We start from the raw sequence: 23,602 nt of genomic DNA on the forward strand, positions 1-23,602 counted from the left end.
GGTGCTGGGAGCCAGGTGCCAGGGCTGCGGGGCTCCAAGGAAACAGCCAAGGGACCCCCCTCCAGCTGGGAGGCGAGATGGCTTTGTGCCTCCACAAGCTCGGGCAAACTCTTGGATCAGGCATAAGCCTCCAGTCTCCTGCTGGTTGCCTCAGTTTGCAGAAGGGAAAGCAGCCTGGCCCTGCTGTGAAGACGTGCCAGCGGCCCGCAGTCACCTGTCGTGCCACGCTGCTGAGAACCAGCTACCGTGGCATAAAATAGTGTGTGAGGAAGAGCAAAGCTCAGTGCAGGGCTCGGGCAGCCCAGACTGAGCTGCAGTTCCCCTGCCTGGCTTCCCCGAGCTCTGATCTGTAGGAGAAAGTTCATGCTTTTTTAAAAAAATTGCCATTTACGTATCTGAGAGCAGGCAACTCTGAAGCCTGAGTTTACAGAGAAGAATTACAGTTGCCCGTGGGGCTGCCAACCGCGCGTAGCTCACATCTGACAAACGCTCTGCATGCACAATGGCTTGAGCCCCAGCTGTTTGAAAGAGAGCAGGATTTAGGTACTTGGTACGTGCAACTAAGCTGTCGGCAGTCTAATATCATTCATGGCTTCACAGTCTATCTCCAACAGGTCACAGAAAGCATTACCACAGCAATGATCCTTTTGGAGCCCCAAGGAGACTTCAAAGCCTTTTGTGAAAACATTAACTCTACCCAGGGCCATTTTATAAATTATAAAAATTGCACAAAATGGCTGAAGTGGTTACGAGGTACACAGAAACCCAACTTTCCTGGTTGTACAAAAGGCAGAATAGCCATCCTTTAGCTTCACTTCCGAGACCAGAATTTGCAACCATATAAAATCCATTTCCGAGAGGTCTAACGCAGCGAGTCTCTTACCCTGCCAGAATCACTGCAGAGCTTGACAACACAGAAACGCCCGCTCTGAGGAAATCCTGCCACCAGGCTATATGCAAAAGTTAAAAGACAGTTTGTACCTGAACCTCAATTTGAAGGAAACGTGAAACAATACCTGTCCTCCATTATACCCATGTTAAACCTCCTCAAAGACGTCAGCTCTGTCAGCAATAAACCAATGCAAAGTTTTAAGAGTAAAACCTAATACCCACCAGGGAACAGCATCTTAGTTTTACAAACCCATCTTTGTCATGAGCTGATTTTGTCCTTTTTTGGTCTGGTGCTACCCATCACATCTAATGAAGCCAAGGGAGTGTTATGCCATCTTTAGCATCATGTGAATTAAACAAAGCCTCCTTAGCAAGGAGGCTCTCATTACTCAATTTGTCCTCTGAGCAAAACCCCAGCTCAACTGTGAGGTGCCCTTCTCTTGGCCAGAGATACCAACTTGTGAGTCTTCAGCCTGAGGTGGAGATTAGAAGAATGAGAAAGTCAATGTGAGAGCTTTATGAGGGCAAAGCTCTTATTTGCTGTAGTGTTCAAATAGGCACTGCAAGACCTGTCCTTCTCTTTGAACGTTGCCCTGGCATGCCTGGTCTGAGGGCTGTGACCTATGACTGAACTTCTCGAGAAATTACATTTTTGCTAAGGAACAGAAACATCTGATCTGTAGCAATCACAATGAAATTCATCAAGAATTTTGTATGCCTGTATGGGGAAAAAAATACCAATCAAAGCTTAAAAAAAATTCCCCTCCCAAATACAGCCTGGCAGTGAACAAGGACTGAGCCACATGAATCCACCTTGTGCTTGCCACCTCACCAACCTGCTGGTACGTGACGATGGAGATGCAGCCATTGCTGCCTGCATCCAGTCCCACTGCTGAGCACAGATGACGATGTGCTGGGAACCTGTGAGAAGTCACGTGTGCCTCCAGCTTATGTCCAGAGAGCTCCTGAAAGATGCTGCTGGGGAAGATGGTCACATCTTAATGAGCTTATCGGCTAAGGTTGAGTTTGGCCCCTCTTCTACTGTATCATGAACGTATAAATGTATAAATATGTATTTTTCCCTCTTTAAAAGCCTCCCTCCCCATTATCCATGATAATGTGGAGAGTTAGAGGGCTTTTTCTTTTCAAAGCGGTGATGATTATGTGCAACCTTTGCTCCCGAGTCACTCACACAGAAAGCACAGACAAGCCCCCCTGCTGCGAGGTGACAGCTCTGTCTGGCTCTGCGGGGCTTTGGTATTCATAGCTCCACGAGGTCATCGCTGGAAAAAACCTTGACGGTGATGTGACCTGGCATCTCGGCTGCTTCTTGGCTGCCTCTCCCTCGGAGCTGCAGAGTCTGCTGTTCTCTGGGGTCACTGGGTGAAGCTGCCAGCATCGCCTGGCCGAGGAACTGGTCGCACAAGATGTTGCTGTTCCAGACCTAGAGACAAGGGAACAGAAATAAAATCCAGCTGAAGCAGTGCTTCTCTCACACTCCGCCTGAAAGGACTGTGCTGGAGGAGGGTCACCTCCACTAACCCCTGGAAAAAGCAGTGAGGAGGGGGCGTCCATCTAAATTTAGCTAATTGTCTAGAGAGCATATGGGAGATTCTGGATTTGCATGCTCATTTACATACACTGCGCAAATAAGGAGCTAAATGCAGCTTTTTGCTTCCTGGGTCACAGCCTGCCTAGAAGAGGAATAAAAATTACCTGTTTGAGCTGATCAGCAGTAAAAACCTCCATGCAATCAGCCTGTCTGTGCCACTCTGCCTGCTTGTGCTCACCTCTGCAGTGTCTGCAGTGCTTTTCCTGACTGTGTTGAAGCCAGCTCCACACTGCTAGAGCAAGGGACAGCAGTGGTTCTGGAGTCCTTGGACATGTCCTTTGTCACTACTCAGGGTGGGGTTGGGCACACAGCAAGCAGCGACTGAAATGGTGTTTATGGTGGGTTTTGCTTCTAGTCTCACATGCCAGTCTTTGCTCTGTGAAGTTCATGAGCATCTAACTTCCAGTTATCCTGGAAAAGTCTAAGTGTTTGAGCTGCATAGCGTAGACAGATGGGGTAAGGTCCCCTGTGTAAATCAAATCTTTACTAAGGATCAAGCAATGGCTTGATGGATTGGAAAGATCAAACAATGGCAAAGGATCCTGCACACCCCAAGAACACAGGCCATGTTCCATCAGCTCTTGTATCAGTTCCCTCTAAACCATAACCAGTCTGTGGTTTGGGAGATAACAGTGCTATCATCCTCTTTCTAGTTGTATTATTTGTAGAATATACCTGTTAGTTCAGAGGAGCACTACGGCACAGGAGCACCCTGCACCAGGACTGCATTAGGCAGTGAAAATTCAGAAATGTATTTCTTGCAACACAGTGGTATAAAGCCATTTCAATTGCTGGCACTTATGAGCCACAGTGAATTGATTCACAGATTCATTGTGAGATCTCCCCACACTGATGAAGAAGACATAGTCCTCAGTATTTATCTAATACTAAACAACTCTGTGTATCAAACTGAAATGCCGTTCCACTCTCCCAAAGTTATCTTGAACTGCCTCATCTAAATACCAAGCTCTGTTTCTCCAGCTAGTGCTGAGGTCAACAGTGTGATCAAGTTCCCAGAGGACTAGAATTCAAGGTAAAAAACTTCTTAACAGTAGCCTTAGTTTTGCTTTTATTTCAAACACTGGCTATGGACAACGTTTGGCTTTTCTTTGTCTCTGTTTCGTCAGGTACCAAATGAGGCAAAAGGTAATTCTGTACATTCCTTCAAAGCCTTGGAATGCAATATGCCTTCTGATCCCTAAGTGTCATCAGTTGCTGTTTTATGGAACAGACCTAGACTGGAGAATCAGTAGAGCAGCTGAATAGCTCCAGGCATAGCCCAGTAAGGGGAGCAGAGGTTCCCACATTTCTATCCTGCGTGTCAGTCATGCAAAGGAAGAGTTAGCACACGTCAAGCCCAGCGATGCTGTTGTGGTCCCCTAGCTGCCTTTAGCAGCCCGCTCTGCGTGGCTTATCTCACCTGGACAACGACAGGACTGTCGACGTTCTTTCTGTAGAAAATCACTTGTGTGTCGAAGATGGCACTGGTCGTATCGTGTTGCACAGAGGAACGAACGGTTTGGTTCTCACACTTAATAAGCACATAGGGATCTGCTCCTAAAACACAATCAGCAGCACAGCTCTTAGGACACAGAATGGCAGGTGAGACCTGCCCAGAAACCCAGCAGAAGCAATCCCTTCCTGTGCCTGGCAGCACCACTGCCACTGAGCACAGGAACAGGTCACCAGAGCCGATCACATCCACTGCTAGCTGCCCGTCACCAGCAGCGGTGAATTGCCTCCTTCTGATAACAACTGGATGCTCAGAGATGGAGACCAGGACCACTCCTAAACTGGGATTGCCATCTTTCCACATTCCCTTGCTGTGCATCCTCCTGGCTCATCTAAAAGAAAGTCTTCACAGTGACACTCTAAGCTCCCTGACGCCGCTCCAGATGTGAGAGCCAAAACTCATCTGTGCATACACAGCCTGATATGTAGTTCTGGGTGCCCTGGGCCAAAATGGAAGGTAAAAACTGTTCATCATCCACAATTCCTACGGAAGGCAAGGACAGGAACTGCACAGAACTGCTTTTAGATCACTGAACGCACATCTCAGTGCCCACCTTTAGACTGCCTAGCTTGAAAGTGCCATCTACTGTATTCTGATACAGGTATTAGTGTTGGGAGGTGGTTTTCAAGAAGCTGTTTCTCTTCTAGAAAGTAAAATATTGTCAAAATGCAAAAACGTTTTGTAGGAATGCACTGGTTTCAACAGTTTTCTGTGGGAAACTGTCAAAGCAAATCCGCCCCAGTTTCTCGTTTCATTCCCATGAACCTGAGACAATTTATTTGGTTCTATCATTTGAATCGATGCAATGTTAAAGTTTATGTTATCATAACATGTTTGTATTTATTATAGGTCCTGGTTAATGTTTTATATTAGAATTTAATCATATGCAACCCACTGAGATGGTTCAACATTCTAGAAATGCTTTGCTGTTTTTACACTGACCCTTTTACTTTGCCATAAATGTTGATATTTTCTTTCCATTCCAATAGGGAGCAAGAACAGAATTGGCAACACCTGTCTGTATCCTCAAAGAGAATGGACCATTCCACTTTCTAATTAATTTTTAATTAAACACAGGCACCACCGTTTTTTTGTATTTCAACACAACTATTTCTGTCCATTCCTATTAATGACAGCACATCTGTTTTTCCACACCTTGCTCCTTTTTAGGCATGGATTTTAAATAAACCCACTGAATGTGTGTAAGCCTAAGTCAGACTCGTGATCATTTCTCAAACACATTTTGTCACCTTCTACTTAAAAATGCCACCACTGGAATGACAGCCATAAGGCAGCACAATTTGAAAGCAGCTTTCATTTTTTAACAATTCGTACGCAGGATGATTTTCCTCAAACACATCACTCACTTGCAGGAACGGAAACCAGCATCTCACGCAAACAAACCGCGCCAACAGCTACATCCAAACCAGAAGGAGCTACTTCCACTTAGGAGAAAGAAGCAGATTTTTCCATATGCTGCACGAGGATTACACCTGGCCAGACCGGCGACAGGCCTGTTCCCCTGGCAACATCTCACACTTTCTATAGCAGGTAGCAGTGTATTGGCTTTTCTGGTAGGCAATTACTTTCTGTGTCACTGAACGTGTGGATTTAGCTCTGGGGCATGGGGTGGCACCATGCTGTGTAATCAGTGATGGAAAAGCTCCCCCCTTTGCAAAGAGGTTTGGAAAATGGATCTGAATAAAATGGGATTTTGCATGAAATGGTGTCAACTGCTTTGGCCACAGGCAAAGAGCAAAGCAACATCTGATCATTAACAGTAATTAAGAGATAAAGGGCATAAGAAGGGGTGGGGAAAGGACACGGACCTTAAAGAGGTAAAAGGCCTATCTGCTGGACGAGGGAGCCGTTAATGAAGGGACCTGATAGGTGAAAGGAAAAGGAAAGCTAACATTTGAAAGAAAAAGATTCAAATTCTCAGAAAGATCTAGAAAAACAAAGAGGGAGGTAGAAGAGAAACATGAAAGGTACCTGCACAGCACAACCTCATGATGGCATTGACCATGCAGTTACATTAGGAGGACTAGCTCCAGTTCCAGAACAAAGGAAAAGGAAGAGAGCGCTGCACATGTGGGATGAGACAAGGGATGTTCTCAGCTACAGCTGGCCCAGTTCTCTGCAGCTCTGGGCCTGGTTTATTTACAGTACAAAGACAACGCAGAAAGAGCTACTAATGTGGAAAAGCAGCATCCCAGTATTCGCAATGAGCTGGGAATGAAAACAACTGGAGCTGCTACTCCAGCAACTGCTCTGGCAGCAGAAGGAAGAGTGGGTTCAGTTCTCGGGCACACATATGACTCAAGCTATGCCTTGAACACCATGCTGTACGTAAACAGCCGTTTCATCTCAGTCCTATGGCCATGATGTTGTATCGGGAAGTTGTACAAAAGAACAGCACAAAGGAAAAAGCTGAAATCTGTAAAGGCCAGAAACACTCGAACAGTCATGACATTTCTAAGGTTTACAGAAATCTATGCCCAGTAGTCTAAGGCTAACTTTTTTTTTTTTTTTTTTTTTTTTTGAGAATTGGACTGAGGATCTAACATCCACATCCTTCAGCACTGTACCAAAACAAAAGGCTTTCTAGAAAACACTCTTGAGAAAAAGTTCTCAGAGACATTCCCGCTCTTCTCCAGCTAGACCACTCTTACTGGTATACGGAGAGCTACAACAAGCTCGGTCACTGGAAAAAGGCATGGGCCAAACAGAGCAGACAGTGCTGAGGCACAAGCACTGCCTCGGGAAATACAACAGGTTGTTTGGCCTTTTGCAGTTGAGTCTTTGCTCATGTGATACCTCTTCACTTCTCCTGCAATACAGATAAGAAAGGGATTCCTTCCACTGGCATCAGTAAATCCTCCCCCATCTCTGCTCCGTTTTCTCTCTACTTCCCTTCTCATGCTTTGACTGGATATTTACCAACTGCTTTTTGCCTTCTCCTTCCTTCTATTTCTCAGATTGTTCCCAAGGCAACTGCCATTACAGGTACCAGATACTCTGCTCACCAAGTATGTCACATACTGGGGATTGCAATACCTAGCTTAGAAAAGAAGTGAAAGGCAATTAAACATGTGAATTCAACATGGAATTTCAGTGGGAAGACTTAAAAATGCAAAAGGTGATTTCTTCTCGAATATCAGCTCTTGGGAAAAGAGTGTGACAGACAGTAGGGAGAGCAATTTTTAAAACAGACTTGGGAACGAGAGGCAGAAAATCTCCAAGTACACAGTGCTTCCTCATCTTCTTGCAAACCCGCCACTGCACTTGGCTCACAGACAGTTGGATCAACTTCAGAACAAGCTAACTCAGAGAGAGGTACTTCCCAGGGAAGCGGCCTATAGGCATTCGGAATTAAGTCTGGGCAGCTTAGATTCATTCACTGTTCTTGACAACAGCAAATCATCCATTATTTGGCCAGACAGGACAATGGATCAAAGAGAGCAGCAAGGAGGAGCTTTCCAGTAAACATTTAAAATAGAGATTAAACAACCTTCCTCTGGCAGGGAGCAGGGTTCTGATGACGACCAGCTGATGAACCAGGCCGGGTGTGCACTTGCTATGCAATCTTCATTCTCTTCCAGTTTTGTTTAAGTAGCTGCTTGAAAATTTGTGCTAAGCACAACTCTCAGATGACAGTGATGGGCTCATGTGAAGAACAGTGCATTCAAGTCTAAAATCCTTCTATCCAAGTTATAGCAAAAAAAAAAGTATCTCTGTTCAGGCTGCTCTTACTTTCTGCAACTGCTACCCCAGTGTCAGAGACATCCTGATGTTTTCAGGACCATTTGTCACAAGAGATATAATGCTGTGTCTCAGTTCTCAGAAGCTTCAGAATGAATCATAACCTCCTCCTTTATCATCAAGTTTTGTCTTCTATGCTAAGGGAGACAGTGACAAACCAGGCAGGGTGGCTGGACAAGGTGCAATACAGCTGACAGATGACAGAGACTGAGCATAAGAAAAGCAGCAGCTTGAGAGCTGAGATGCTGCAGATCAGAAGATGAAGAAGTCAGGAAATCCTTGTGAAATGCAGTGGGGCTAGTCAGATGCAGCAGCTCACGTAGAAACAAGTTGCCATCAACCTTCGCACCAGAAAACGAGTAACCTTTGTGCGAGGTCCTCTTAGCAGCAGGCAAACACGACCACTGAATCTACCTATTTTCTACTTGAATAAACATATTGACGGTGCCTAACCTGAGAGGAAACATCTACTTTTCACTCCCAATGGCAATCGCTGTGTGGCTTCTTCCCTCCTCTCACACTACAGATTAGCCAGGAGGCCGCTGTTGACTTTTAAGTCTGGCTCACATCAGGAAATGCTCCAGGAGCAGCAGGTAAGGCTGATATTTTGGTAACTGCCCATGGGACTTTGAGGTCTAAACTCACTCCTGAGAAAGCTGATCTTTTCCAAACACCTGGCCACTATCTCTCCTTGAGATAAGCCTGGGAGAGGGTCCAGACGTGGATCCAGAGAAGCCAGAGAGGAGACGAGAGATGACAAAGAGTTAAGTAAAGTAAAGTTACAGTCCAGCCATACAATGTCCTTCAGGGAATTTCTATATCCACACTTTTAATCTACAAAAAAAAAAAAACCAAATGTGAGAAACGTATACCATACCCAGCTTTTTATGTTACCAAAAACGGACTCTAGTATCAATCGGGAGCTTTGCCAAATTTGCCAGCAAGGTGCCCTTGGAAGGCAGAGCGCCAGCGATGGGCGTTATCCTTGTCACTGCACAGCTTGATTTTATTGTGCAGCACAAATGTCAGCAGTGCACATTTGGCTTCATGTTTTTTTTTTTTATTTACACACTCTCCCTACTTCCTTTGTCTGAAGCTGCTATAATATATATATATGTTCTGCAAGACAATCTATGAATGTACTCTGTGAGCTGGAGATACTTATAGGAAAACACAGGCTAAAAAAGAAAGACTCAAACAGGGTTTTCACAGCAGAATTAAAGATAATGCAGAATTAAAGATAATGCAGAATTAAAGATACTGCTGCTGAAGTGCAGTAACTCAGCTCTCCCTCAGTACCCCCTGAATGGGTGAGATTTGGAACTACGGGCTGAAAAGAGGCACAGGCTTCTAATGAAAGCTTTATGTTGATACAAAAGGAAAGTATTTTCACTTTTTTGGTGAAAATTTTTTATTTTTTTTTATTCAAACAATGAGATTAGTTTAGGGTTTGTGTTCAAATCCCCTTATGTTTTTGATGAATTTAAAAATGGCATGTTGTTTCACTTGAAGTGTTGAAACAATTCAGAAAAAAATTGACAATGATAAATTGATTTTTTTTTCGGCCACTCGATGAATTCAATACTAATTCACAAATAGTATCACTTGACCAAAGTCTGCATTTTTTCAGCAGATAAAATAATCAAGCAGAAGTTTTGCTTAGGTTTAAACAGAAAAATCTGAGAGTCCTATTTCCTACAGACAGTTCTTCCCACAATAGGTTACCTTTTCAGTTCTGTCAGGGTAATCATCAGCCCAACACTGGATGCTGAAACAAAAGTGGAAGATGCTTCAACTCAGCCTGACCACGTGTGGCAGTACCAGGTCCTAAAGGTATTTGGGCTACACTGTAGTTAGAATATCTATTACACAATGGTTGTAAATCCTATTTGTATATTCCTGAGGGTCTGTGTCACAACGCGCCAAATCCCACAACCCGCTCTGAGCTGAAGCCTGGTCTTTGGCAGCTGCAGGCAATTGTTTTTAATGATCTTGTCAAGACTGGAATTGTGCTAAAGATTGTGAAATGCTGAGGGTGGAGAATTGGCTTTTATTGCTTTACTGCGGGGAATGTTAGAGAAAAATATTTAAAGAATTTTAAAAGAAAAAACCCCACCCTTAAAGATGAAAACGCCACGCTGCTTGTTCGACTGAGGTGTTTGTGGCTCCTGTTTTTCAAGGAAAGTACCAAGAAAAATGAACTGAATCCATTTTCTATCTCTCTTCCCTCCAACATTCCTGTGCCCTGAAGAGATAACCAGAGTTAACAGAAAGTGGCTTTCACAGTGAAAAGTACATTTGGTCACCACTCAGTGGGTACCAGGAATAACTACAAAAAGCTGACTGGAATGAAATTGTATCCAGCTGGTGGGAGAAATTTTACAGCTGCTTTGTGAGACTAAGATGGACTGTACTACAGGTCTACGTCTGATGCCTTCTCTGCCACAAGAAGTTAATGCAACTGAGCTCCACATCTTAAACTGAAGAGAGCTGAAGAGTTATCTGGAGCAACCACAGCAGACGTTTCATGAACCTCTTTAGTCTCCTGTTCCAGTTTCACTGTATTATCTCTGCTCCTTTGCTTTCTCCCTGCTGACCACTCAGTGCTGGATGTGTCTAGCTTTTTCCATTGCACTGGTCATGGAAAATGAAGGCCGACGGACAGAGAGCAGGAGTAGAAAATGAGAAAGGAAACGACAACTGGGCAAGTCACCTAATTAACTGTCAACATCAAGTGCCAGAAAGACATTTTAGTGTCCTTCAGAACACTTCCTTTGATAGATAATAGACTCATAGAATCATTTAGGTTGAAAAAGACTTCTGAGATCATCAGATCCAACTGTTAACCTAACACTACCAAGCCCACCGCTAAACCATGTCCCTAAGCCCCACATCTACATGTCTTTTAAATAACTCCAGGAATGGTGACTCAACCACTTCCCTGGGCAGCCTGTTTCAATGCTTGACAACCCTTTGGGAAAGAAATTTTTCCTAATATTCAATCTAAACCTCCCCTGGCACAACTTGAGACCGTTTCCTCTCATCCTATCACTTGTTGCTCGGGAGAAGAGACCAACCTCCACAGAACTGCAACCTCCTTTCAGGCAGCTGTAGAGAGCGATAAGGTCTCCCCTCACCCTCCTTTTCTCCAGGCTAAACAACCCCAGTTCCCTCAGCTGCTCCTCATAAGACTTGTGCTCCAGACCCTTCACCAGCTTCGTTGCCCTTCTTTGGATGTGCTCCAGCACCTCAGTGTCCTTCTTGTAGCGAGGGGCCCAAAACCCAACACAGTATTTGAGGTGCAGCCTCACCAGTGCCGAGTACTGGGGGACGATCACTGCCCCAGTCCTGCTGGCCACACTCTTTCTGACACAAGCCAGGATCCCATTGGCCTTCTTGGCCACCTGGGCACGCGCAGGCTCACACTCAGCCAGCTGTTGACCAACACCCCCAGTTCCTTTTCCACCAGGCAGCTTTCCAGCCCCTCTTCCCCAAGCCTGTAGGGCTCCATGGGGTTGTTGTGACGCAAGTGCAGGACCCAGCACTGAGCCTGTTGAACCTCATACAGTTGGCCTCAGCCCATCGATCCAGCTTGTCCAGATCCCTCTGGAGAGCCTTCCTACCCTCGAGCAGATCAACACTCCTGCCCAACTGGGTGTCGCCTGCAAACTTAGTGAGGGTGCCTTCAATCCTTGATAAAGATATTAAACAGAACTGGTCCTAGTACTGAGCCCTGGGGAACACAACTGGTGACCAACCACCAACGGGATTTAACTCCATTCACCACCACTCTTTGGGCCTGGCCAACCAGCCATTTTTTTACCCAGCAAAGAGTACTTCCATCCAAGCCATGAGCAGCCAGTTTCTCCAGGAGAATGCTGTGGGAGATGATGTCAAAGGATTTACTAAAATCTAGGTAGACAACGTCCCCAGCCTTTCCCTCATCCACGAAGCAGGTCACCTTGTCATAGAAGGAGATCAGGTTAGTCAAGCAGATACACAGTCCTGTACAAGTCATTTAACCTCTCCCTGACCTAGTTTACCCAGCTGAAAATGGTTGGTTGAAAACCATAATTTCCTCCCTGAAGTGCTATTAAGCTTGTGGTAATGAAGAACAAAGTGGCCTGAAGGCCATGAGTGACATTGCTGAGGTAAGCGTAACACACTACATGAGTCTGTGCGATTCAGCTGTCTCCCTGGATATTTTCCATTTAAAAAACACATAACCCTGAAAGGTGAATTTCTTACTAATCCCCAGAAAAACCTTCTCAGGAGGGTCTGGCTGAAGGTTCTGTAGGGTATGATGATCTACTACCCATCTGAACCAGCACAGACGACACATAACTCTTGCTTGTTTGCATCATCTTATTCATCTGATCTCTCCTTTTGATCAGTTTTTACAATGTGCTAAAAAAAGAAATCCCATAAATCTTCAGTTTGTTTGGATAACTTCTGACTGCTTACATATCAACTCAGATCATCTTTAGAGGACTGAAGAAGCCCCTTCCACTCTCCCAGAGTTGCTTTACACTTACCACCTGATCTGTCTTGCTTCTGTAAACCCTCTGCAGAGTGAACTCTGATTTGGGTGACTCTACGTGGATAGCCGCAAAGAAGACTCCAACACGTCATTTTAGGCTTATCTGCTTTCAGCTCCCTGAAAAATCATGGGAAAAGCAATTGAAGCAACGAACGTCAAGCAAAAAAAATCAATGGTTGTGGAAATTTGGCATTCTGAGAACATGAGTTTTGTACTCTTTATCTACTGTTTTGGAAGTTTGTAGTACAGAAATGACAGACTTAAGAAATAAAAGAGGAAAGCAAAGTGAATCAGATTTGTGTCATCTTTTGCATGGTAGCAAAAGTGGTGGAAACAAACACCTTCAAATCATGGAAAATAGTATCAAAGCAAGAAAAAAATTCAGCAGGCCTGATTCAATGAAACACTAGTTTTGCCCTCACAGACAACTGGTTTCAAAGGAGATGGTCAAAGAAATAAACATTACCAAGTGTAACTGCAAGCATCAGGGCTCAGTGCTCAGCTAGAACTGGAGGCAACTACAAAAGCCAAACTAAAAGCTCAAAAGACCCAAACCAAATGGTCCACTGGGTTCCCAAGTAAAAATGTCCTGTCCATGCACGAATCCCAGTGAGCCATCTGGAGATTCTTGGAGGTGACCCCAACCATATCAAGGGCCTAATTCTGGAGCGATATGAGCTATTGAGTCAGGGATATTTGAGGGCAACGAGGCAACCATTTCCAAGGAGGTGCAGCCAATGTGGGCAAGGGAAGATCTCATGTAGCTGCAAGTGCAACCTACCTGAGTTCTGATGGCACATCTGTGAAGAGTCTCAGGACAAACTTTGTAGTGATGCCAGGATGATATGTAGTTGGGATAAGGACGTAGCGACCTTGCTTAAGGATCCTCTTCAAGAACACAGTGCGTGTGTTGATGTATGGAGACGTGGCCACTCTCTCCTGCACAGTGAGCTTGTGTAGTCGATAGCTTCTGTTATCCTCCACCTACAGCCACAGAGCAGTACAGGGTTAATGCAAAGGGGGATATCAGAGCTAACAGGCAGGATTTTCCCTGCACAGCACAGCCTTTCATGGGTAGAAAAGACAACGTGCAAGAAAAGCAAATGGACTGGCAAATGTTTTTTTACCCACTGAAGCTGTGGCAAAGATAGTCCTGACGGGCAACCCAGTGCTCCAAGCAGAGCCCTCCAGCAGTGCTGTTCTGCACTTCACTGCATCGGTATATCCATGTATGCCCCTAAGCAGAGGTGAAAGTCTGGGACTGACAAAGACATGCATCCACTAACAGAGACACCATGCTACTGCAGAGCTTTGAACACTTTCAGAGATGCGTGCACACTCCAAGGACTCCACCCGCTGAGCTACGCTGCCATCTCAGATGAGGCTGAGATTCATCTGCCTCCTTTCTCTAGCATGTAGAGAGAGTGTTCCAGTCTTACATGGCACGTTCTCCATCCAGATGCACACAGCTGTATGTTCATTGTCCTTTCCTGAATTCAAAAGCCACAACCATTTATGTTTTGTTCTAAGCCTTTAAGCTATGCTTAACTATTAACATCCTCGTCCGGGAACTGATATTTACCACAGCACAGTTAAAATATAAACCTATTTCTTAAGCAGCTCTTGGGGGCACTGACAGCCCTACATTCTTTTCTGGTAGCTCTTTTTTGTCTTCAGATAATTTAGGCCATGGTCTTCGATAGGCCTTTAATCACGACAATGAGCCTGGTGGGTTAGAACACTTCCAAAACAGAAAAACTATTGAACAGAAACATAGATAGAGCACTGATACTTTTCTGAAGGTATGATTTTATTTTCCAAGCCTTTCCGAATTAGATATAGAGGCATAAACAAGGCAAGGTAAATTATGCTACTTTCTGTAATGACACTTCTCAATATATGTGCTTAAAAGGTGATTGTTGAATGAATAAGTGTGATGCAGATGTCAGCAGCTCCGACTGTTAAAAACTTTTTTAGAGTAGGGTCATAGAGTCAGTGTAGTCCCACCAGCCATAGCAACAGATGATAAGATAATCCTGATCCTCAGTGAAAATGCAGATGCATAGCTGTTTTTCTTGCTTTCCTCCTCCTTTCGGTTCACGTGTTTTCATTTTACTCAATTTGCCCTGGGAGTGCGATTAGATTACTGTTTGGGATCCTTTTGGTTCCTTTTCACATATGCTCATTTCCTACTCACTACTTGAGCTTTTGAAAAGACTCTTGACACTTTTTTCTAAGTGGCAAAAGAAAAACTGCAGACTTTTCAAATTCATTCACTTGGCCGTATTTGCCAATGATGAAATCATTTCATCAGTGATGAAATGGCAGCAGGAGCCTCCAATGAGAAGGAGAAAAATCCCCTCTGTGTTTCAAGCCTTAATATTTTTTGTCTTTCTCTTCAAAGGCTGGGGTAGGAAAAGCACTTAATATTCTTTTGCAATAGGGAAAAATGACTTGTGTTCCTTTAGTTCAAACAGAGCTTGAATTGAACTAAATTTAGTTCAAATAGTCTGTTTAACGTCAGCTCTGGTGACTGAGTGCACTGCAAATGCAAAGCTCTTGTTGAGAGGAGAGCCAGATCCCACCAGATAATCATGCCTCTCTCTGCCAGAGATCTCATTGCCAGGAGGAAGCAGGACTGCTGAACAAACTCTGAACCAGGAGTGCAGATGACTGACTGCCTACCTTCAATATTTCAAAGCCGATTGGGATGCTGTCTCCTTTCCCTTCTTTCTTGTATTTGCGGCGATCCTCCTGCTGTAACGAGACCAACACTTTGTCCTCAGTCTTCTTAACGTCAAAGACGAACTAGTACAAGAGAGAAGAGGGTAAACTGTTAGAAATGCCTTAGGATACTGAGGATAAAGCCATCACCAAGGAAATATGTGCATACAAAGGAGGCAAATAAAAGCACATTTGAGGGTAGGAGAGTTCTCCATATAACAGATATTCCCAGCAATCCACAGCTGAAAATTACTGCTAATTTAGGATCTTTAAAGCAAAAGCATGAGAGACGCTGAAAGTGGTAATTCACATACAGGACAGGGTGAGACAGTATCACAAAGTAACTGTTGAGGCAGCAGAAGAGGACATCTCTTCTGAAAGCAAGAAACAAAAGACTAAGTTTTATTCAGATATATACAAATCAGAAGTGAGACAGACTCCAGATGGGGTTTTTGATCATTTGATTCTTCTTTTAACTTGAATACCTAAAATATCTTCCAAATCTTAGTTAAAAAACCCCACACCCCATAACTTTGTTCTGCACCTACAATTTCTATTTAATACAAGAATGACAGGAATGCTAATTTTGGACTTTTTCCATTTTCCTGAAAGCCTTAGGAATACCCAGCAAAAAGAGCTAAGAAGGACTCCTGCATCTTTAACACACAAATCTTTTATCCAAACTGTTTAAAGTAAACCAACTTTGGTTTAAGACAAATCAAATGGAATTACTTCAAGTTCAGGCAGCAGTTCCCATCTCAATAAATCAGACTTGAATTGCTTATGTTATTAAGTATCACTACAAGACCAGTTCACGATTAAGTGTGCAACCTTTCAGTACACAAAAAAGGTCAGATGGGTGTTTCTTTGTATGACAAAGAATTGAAACGCTCAGATTCATTCACTCCTTTAAATTTTCTTTCTTTCCTGCATAAAGAGGGCAAATCTGAGTTGTCAGAACCAGGGGAGGGGAGGAGGACACTACGTCAAGTTTAAACAAATGCTTTATTCTTCCATCTTCAAAGACCTTTTAATGTGAAGCAAACAAATAAAAGCACAAAACTGCAGCGGTGCACAGCTGGGTACTATGTGCACCACACATCCTGATTTGAGCTGAAATTCTCTGACAGCATGGAGAGGAATATCATCAGCGGTTCAGTTCCCCCCTCCCTGCTCCTCCTTTTGGCTAAAAAGCAAATCCTCACTGAGCTTTGCTCTGAGGTAGGTAGTCACCAACATTGGTGACTGTCGTGGAACGATCCCCCGTAACGACTCCTCATCCCGCTGTGGTTAGAGCTCTGCAGAATAAGGCACCATCCCATTTCTCATCCCGACCCTCGCTGTCTCAGGCAGTGTCACAGCCACATGGAGGGAACACCAACCTCTAGCAGAGCTGGCTGAAGCACAGCAGTATCGGAAGGACAATCAATACCTTCCCAAGTCTCTGGGCTTCATTAGTTGTTCACGGTATTTACGGTCCAGATTGGCCTCCTACAGAACTACAGCTTGCTGTTCTGGGCTGGCTGGTTTTTGGTGTAAATTCAGTGCTTCTTTGTACTCTTATTTGTGTGCTGTAGCAACATTGTGTCAGAGAAAGCTCAGGACCCTGAAGAGAGTCCTAAGGGTTGCAAAGAGCCTCTGCAGAGAGAATCTAAAAAGCGAGATACAAATATGCAGCAACACCTAGTAAGGCACGTTTTAATTCTTGTCCTTGTTGAACCATATGCAGCATTACCTTGTCAGATAGCCTGGAGCGTTCCAGGGCAAATGGAGCTGTGGAAGGGGAACTGTGAGAGTGCAAGAGAGCTCTCTTAGGCTGATAAGAGGCATGCAGCTGTGATGATCTTTGATCTGATGACATTTCAGCTGTCCTAATGGGTAACAATCTGGAAATCAGCAGGTGGCTGTAGGAATACATTTATACTTTGCTTAAATTCTTTTATTTTAAAGGGACTGGAAGTGTCACAATTCCTCTCTGTACAGATAAACTTCATAGGTGGTCCCTCAGTGTCAGGCATTTCACTCAGGCAGCATAGACAGAGATTATCTCTAGACTATGGCAGTATGTGCCACAGTAATTTATAACGGCCCTAAGCTAACATAAATGTGTTCCAGTGCTGCTATTAAAGAGCCTTTTAATCAACTAGCCTAGAGATAAAACTGGAATAAAAAGAATTTCCATTGCATCAGGCATTGCACTCCACCGTAACGTGTATATTTCTTTCTCTGTGGCAGCTTAACACTTAGAAATGAGACCCAGACAGGCACCTGGAATACATCCAAAATCATACAGGGGAATATCTGAATAAAATCACTGTCTGGAAACAAGGCACTGACAGAAGAACTGCTTCTCCATCTACACCTATATGACAGGATGAGCTGGGAGTTTGAGATTTACTCCTAGTTTGAACAGCAAAGGCTGCGCTTCTCCAATACCCTGTTATGAAAATGGAGGGGTGCAGACAGAAACCTCCCATACCAGTGCAGAGAAGCAGACACAAAACCATTTTCAATTAATCTAAAGGATGTGGTGAATTACAAAAGAACAGAAAGGTCAATTTTCAAAGCAATAACTAAAGCAGTAGGTGCCCAGAACTCATTGTCAGTAATGGAAGTTTTATGCCTGAACTCACGTGCACTGGGCTGAAAACGTTCGACACTGAGAAGGGCAGGAAGGTGTGAAATGGAGTAAGAATGCATGAACAGATAACCTGAATTGCTTGAAAGGTACCAGGTATGATGAGACAAGGAAAATTCTGTAATGCTGCTGAGAAGGTGAGCTTGGGGAAGAGACTAGATACTTTCAGAATTAGATTAATGCAAAGGGATGTTAACTAAATACAGTGGACAAAGTCCTCGGGCTGTTTAAGGGTGTTAAGCAAACGGAGTTCTGTCAGTAGAAGATCTTCTGCCTTTCTACGACTGGGAAACTGAAAGAAGTCCACACAGGACTTCACTAATCCTAGTGTGTCTGACTCATTAGCCCCAAACATCATCAGTCCTAAACAAATATCTAAAGTCTTCTGAGAGGTTTCACAGAAATCACTGAAACGTGCAGTGAACCAGCACACTCCCAGAGGACAGACAGTGGCAATGAGATTTCTGTAGTGTAGTCACTGCCAACTCCTAAACAGGGTGGATACTTCAGAAGCTCTAGATAAAGTGGATACACTTTAATACCTCACAAAATACAGGGATTCCCACCTGGGGATTCTGAAGGAAGGTCTCTCTGTTATCAAAGCATCCACCAGAGCGATTTAGCAGGGGCTCTGAATTCTTTGCCCAAGCCCCATGCATCATTTTCTTCTCCCAGGTCTTGTGGATACTGAAGTAGGAGGTGTTCACAATCCGGCAGATGTCCACATCAGTGAAATTCTTACACCACTCCTCAAACGTCATCCTATTCCATGGGATACCAGGAAAGTCATGGTTTATTTAAAAATAAACAGTAAAACTCATGCAAAGAGCCAAAATAACACACAAAATCTTCCAGTAATTTAAAAGGAGGCATTGCTCAGCTGTCCAGAGAACGAACTGATTCACTGGAAAGCTCTCCATGTGGAAATACTTGTGAAACCACAATCACAGAATCATAGAATCGTCTGGTTGGAAGAGACCTTCAAGATCATCGAGTCCAACCATTCACCCTGCATTGTCAGGGTCCCTAAACCATGTTGCTCAACACCAAATCCACACGGTTTTTAAACACCTCCAGGGATGGGGACTCTACCACCTCCCTGGGCAGCCTGTTCCAATACTTCACAACCCTCTCTGTAAAGAAATTCTTCCTGATATCCAGCCTAAATTTCCCCTGGCGTAACTTGAGGCCATTCCCTCTCGTCCTGTCATTCATGACATGGGAGAAGAGACTGACCCCCATCTCCCTACAACTTCCTTTCAGGTAATTGTAGGGAGGGATAACGTCCCCCTGAGCCTCCTCTTCTCCAGACTAAACAGTCCCAGCTCCCTCAGCCGCTCCTCACTCCTCATAGGACAAGTTCTCTAAATCCTTCACTAGTTTCGTTGCTCTATCACACTATCTTAGAACTTAATTTAGAGAAATATCACCTCAGTCTGTTTGATCAGCTCTGCATTTGTTCAGTTTCAGCACCTAGGCCCAAAGGATAGGTTGTCTTTACCAGGCTAGATTTGATAACATATATTTTGCAAAGGCAAAAGAGATGATCTGCAACCAAAGTACTATCCACTCCTCATTTTTACAGTCCTTATTGTTACATTTGTCCCTGAGCATGACTCAAACCCCTGTATTTAGGGGTACATAGCTTTTATTTAGCACCATCTCAATGCTATTACCTGTGCCCACTAAAGAGACACACTGGATTGCTGGGCAGTTAAAAAATGTTCACCTCCTCTAACAGCTTGGTACCTCTGAACTACCATCATGTGCTGGCTTATTAATGGCCCAGAACTAAACCCTACAGTTGGTTTCCAGTTGCCAGTTCCGACAAAGCCAAGCAAACAGAAGATTTTTCATACTGAGCCCTACCAGTACACTTGATGCAATATTGATGATCTGCTAAAGAAGTTGCTGGACTGCCTCGGTGTATCTAAGCTTTAAGCAGAGTTAAAATTCTTAGAGTCCTAGCGATTCTGTAAAGAACAAACACTTCGCATTCTCAGGCTGGAAAACACTGACAAATATCAAAATTCATTGGCTGCAATTGTATTTACAGATACCTCAGCCATGGTTGACCTAGAAATCCTACAGATAGGCAGAGTAGTCAGTAAACAGGATTGACAGTGTGTTCAATATTTGGCATTCTGTCATGTAAACCAGCACGTGTTGTCTTGGATTCTGAGTGAATGTCCTAAATATAGATAATAGATTTTTGAGGGTGTTTGAAACTTATATTTACTAAGAGCTACTAATTTTGTTCTACTAGTTTTTAATCTATTTTTTCTGCTCTTCTCTGTCATCCCTTGAGAGTTTAAAAGAAACAGATCTTGTGCCAGAACTGGATAATCTTATCCATTTGGGGAAGTTGTTTTCAAAGCTGTTAAATGGCAGAATAAATGACAATCAGTGTAGCCAGTATCTCCAAACGCTTCACATGACTCCCACTCACCAGAACTCTCCATCGTTCTCAAGAGTGAGTCCCAAACTCTTACGTTCTGAAATGCTGACTTTCTTCCACTCCTCAGAACTAAAAGGAAAAAAAAAAGAGGGGAAAAAAAGAACAACAAAGATGATTAATAACTTAAATTAAATACTCTCACCTGGAAAAAAAAAAAGCAAGTAAAATTGTCTCATAGTCTCTTGTTATAAAGGTAACATCAGAGTACTGAAAAGACAGATGATATTCAGGAAGAAAGTGTGGGGCTTGCAGGAAGAGTTTAAAAGCATTAATTGATTTGAAAGCTACTAAAAAAGAAAGAGATGAATGCAAAATTGGCACAACTAGAGCAGAACCTTATTGATTTCCTTTGTCACACCATCCCTTAGGACACTTAAACAGCTAGTTTGGAAGGTCATATGAGATTGACTTCATTCCCTGAAGACCCTTCAAAAGAAACCTGGTTTTTCTCCTCAGGAACTTATTGAACAGTTCGCTTAGACCAGATTATTCTCTTTGTCTTTCAATCTCCTTAAGTAAAACAGGTCTGAGATTTCCCCAGAGAGTCTTTGAGAAGCAACTGTCACAGCACACGCCTAGTGTCCAGTTTCCAAAGTACCACCACACTGCACAGACACTTCCTTGCCTGTATTAGCACATAACTTAGGTGCTCTGCACTGTCCCCAGGAGGCACCTGCCTCTTTCCACTGACTGCAGGGGAGCACAGGATCCTGAATGCAAGCAGTGTGATGCTTAAACCAGACAACACAATACAAGACAGCATGAGTCCCTTCCCTAATGTGTTACATTAGTCACAATCCTCACTCCCTTTCCAAAAGTACTTGGAGGATAAAGTGGAAGGTGGTTGGCAGGAAGGGAGGGAGTTTGCTTGCTGTAACAGACATTTTTTTAACCTATTTGAAAATTCTCATTTTAATTCTGTTAGGCCAAAAACCATGGGCCAACCTCAGAGACCTCAGTGCTTCCACTGGAATGAGTGGCAGCTGTGCTAAGACACGGGGTAGGGGAGAACCATAGGGCTTAAGTTAAATATGACCCAGTAGCTCTTCTGCACGTTCTTTACATTTCACCTGAACCAAACTCTTTGAAAGTAATAGATTTTTGCTAGCTAAAGTATGGAAGATAAGAATTTAATATGCTGTTAAGAACACTGCACTATGAAATGCTAACAGTAGCTGGTAAGCACAGTGTCAAACTGTAACATCCTCATTAAATGTTTTTCATGTATAAATTGCCAGTAATGGAATACATCCCCTCCAGCAATCATTTCTGTCTCTGTAGGGGTGCCTGCTAAGCTTATGGCCCACATTAAAATTCATTAGAAAACAATTCAAGAAACCACAAATGTGGCAATTCTGCAGCATTTTTCACCAGTCACTTAAATTATCTAAGAATAAAAGACTTATTCCATCCACAGCAGCTAGCGATAACAGATGAGAAACTGAGTCACAAACTCAGTGGTGAAGCTTGGAACAAACCTCATGTTCTTGACTCATCACCTTCACCGTAGGCTCTTTTTCTATTCATGCTCCAGCGTGCCAGAACAATGATGTATACAGTACACTAAGGTCCAGGAAGCCATACCCTCCTGGCTCCTCCAGGATGTGTTCATTTGCTCAGAGAATGCTACAGTTGGGAAGAGATGGCACAACGGTTCAGCCAGCACTGAGTACTGCAGACTGACGCTGTGTCTCACAGTGTTCAACAACCATGCATCCGACGTCCCGTGGCCCTAATCACAGTTTCATTCCTTTGAGACTGGATTTGCAGCACTTACTTGTCGCTCCAGGCGCCGTTCCACTCTCTTTTTCCCCAGGGATTCCTCAGCCTGATCATGAACAGCTTTTCTGCCTTAAAAGAGAACATGAGCCTTTCTCCGAGGCGCAGCTTCCGAACCGCAGTCACCGAGTAGGCATGGCCGATGATAAGACCCATGTCTGTCTCCACTTCATTGGCACCGCCAGAGGAAGCCTTTAGCATCAAGAATAACAATTAAAAAAAAGAACTCGCATCACTGAGGGAACCTGACAGCTACACGTTCAAGGGGCAGGACGAGGAAGGTTTGTTTTCTTTCACAGTACTGTACATTCCCTTCCCGAGTCATTTGGCTATGGAGGAAAACAACAGTACTGGGGTTCAAAACCAGAGACTCACTAGTCTGGTCTTCTGCATGATAGCACCAGACAAGTCCCAACAGACAGAAGCCCAGAGGGTAGGATAATATTGCCTGCTGCAGCCATTCTGTCTCCTAGTGGCCTCAGAGAGGTAAAGACTGGGCTGATGGACAATCTTTATCAGCCCTTCCAAAATCTTGTCATCTTTACAAAATGGCTCTTCTGGACATTGATGACCACGCTCGGACATAGCACTGTCTGGTGGTGGCCTCCACTGGTCACTGTAGGGCCTAAGGATTTAGCTGGTGTTTCTGTGTTGGGGTAAATTTGATACCCAGGATGAACTACTGGCAGTGGGTAAAAAATACAAGGGCACAGGCAAGAAAACTTTCTAGCCATTTGCCAAACCTGTCCTGTACCTGACTCGTGACCTGTCAGGCCTCTCTTAGGTGGCAACTGGCAGATCTGCAGGCTTTTAAGGAACTGGGTTTGCTCCTCATAGACAACACATAAGCAGCTTAGTTTCCAGCAGCGATCACGCAGAAGACTTCCCTGCTAGATAACCGGGGCCTGACCAGATGCTGATCTAAGAATACATAAAAATTGTCAAGCTCTGAAAAAGACTGCAATTTCATTTAATGTGGCCACATCAAAATCTCCTAGGTACATCTGAAAACAGAAGAGCAGTATCAGATAAAGATGCTGGTGTTGCTTTGAACGACTGGCCCTTTACAAAGCCAGTACAATGCTGCTTCTGAGCAACACATACCAGGCAGGACAGTGGAAAAAAGTAAAGCTGTGCCAGTGCTCTAACCTTTCTTCTGAGCCAGGGACAATCGAAATGGTTGTGCCTCTGGATTCATCACACCCTCGCTGGAGCCTGCGTGGGCATCTTTGCTCTGAGCCATAACCAGAGTCTCTTTCACCTCTGTTGGGCAATGCCCCATTGGGCCTTAAGACACTCACTCCCTTGGACAGGAAGGAAGGAAGATTTGACTCAGTGCAAATCCTTGCGTGTAAACTTGCAACAACCTAATTAAGAGCCCAGTATCAAGTAAGCCTTTGCTCTGGTGGAGAGAGATGCTCTTTAATTAGAGTTATGAAATGCACATGTTACTTTCTCAGATATTTTCACCCATTTCAAAATTTCTCTGGTCTAAACAGACAGGGTCCTTCTCCTAAGGCAGCTGTTGCACTGATACTACAGTGTTCAGTCCCCAAAGATAAGAAATTAGGGGGGGAAAAAAAAATAAAAGACATTTATATCAAATTGGAACTGACAGATGGTCTGGCAACTGTGAGACTCTTGCCAAGACCTCTTTGCCTTTCACCGACAACAGCTCCTAAAGA

At 44.0% G+C, this 23,602-nt stretch overlaps 1 protein-coding gene across 2 annotated transcripts in view; it reads right to left on the bottom strand.

The window, feature by feature from the left end:
- Nucleotides 1-2,152: 2,152 nt before the first annotated feature.
- Nucleotides 2,153-23,602, bottom strand: part of CAPN6 (calpain 6) — a 56,354-nt gene continuing 34,904 nt past the window's right edge. Inside the window, exons 5-12 of one of the 2 annotated variants that reach the window (XM_086619583.1) lie at nt 21,916-22,109; nt 20,130-20,207; nt 18,247-18,442; nt 15,004-15,126; nt 13,100-13,302; nt 12,317-12,435; nt 3,924-4,060; nt 2,153-2,335 (exon numbers count right to left, since the gene is read on the bottom strand). In XM_086619583.1, the coding sequence (XP_086475709.1) occupies nt 2,153-2,335; nt 3,924-4,060; nt 12,317-12,435; nt 13,100-13,302; nt 15,004-15,126; nt 18,247-18,442; nt 20,130-20,207; nt 21,916-22,109 (1,233 nt within the window). Of the gene's footprint in view, nt 2,336-3,923; nt 4,061-12,313; nt 12,436-13,099; nt 13,303-15,003; nt 15,127-18,246; nt 18,443-20,129; nt 20,208-21,915; nt 22,110-23,602 lie in introns of both variants that reach the window. The other variant, XM_009979181.2, reaches the window with a different exon arrangement.

Source organism: Tauraco erythrolophus, chromosome 13 (assembly GCF_009769465.1).
Source record: "Tauraco erythrolophus isolate bTauEry1 chromosome 13, bTauEry1.pri, whole genome shotgun sequence".
In the NCBI taxonomy this organism is placed as follows: Eukaryota; Metazoa; Chordata; class Aves; order Musophagiformes; family Musophagidae; genus Tauraco; species Tauraco erythrolophus.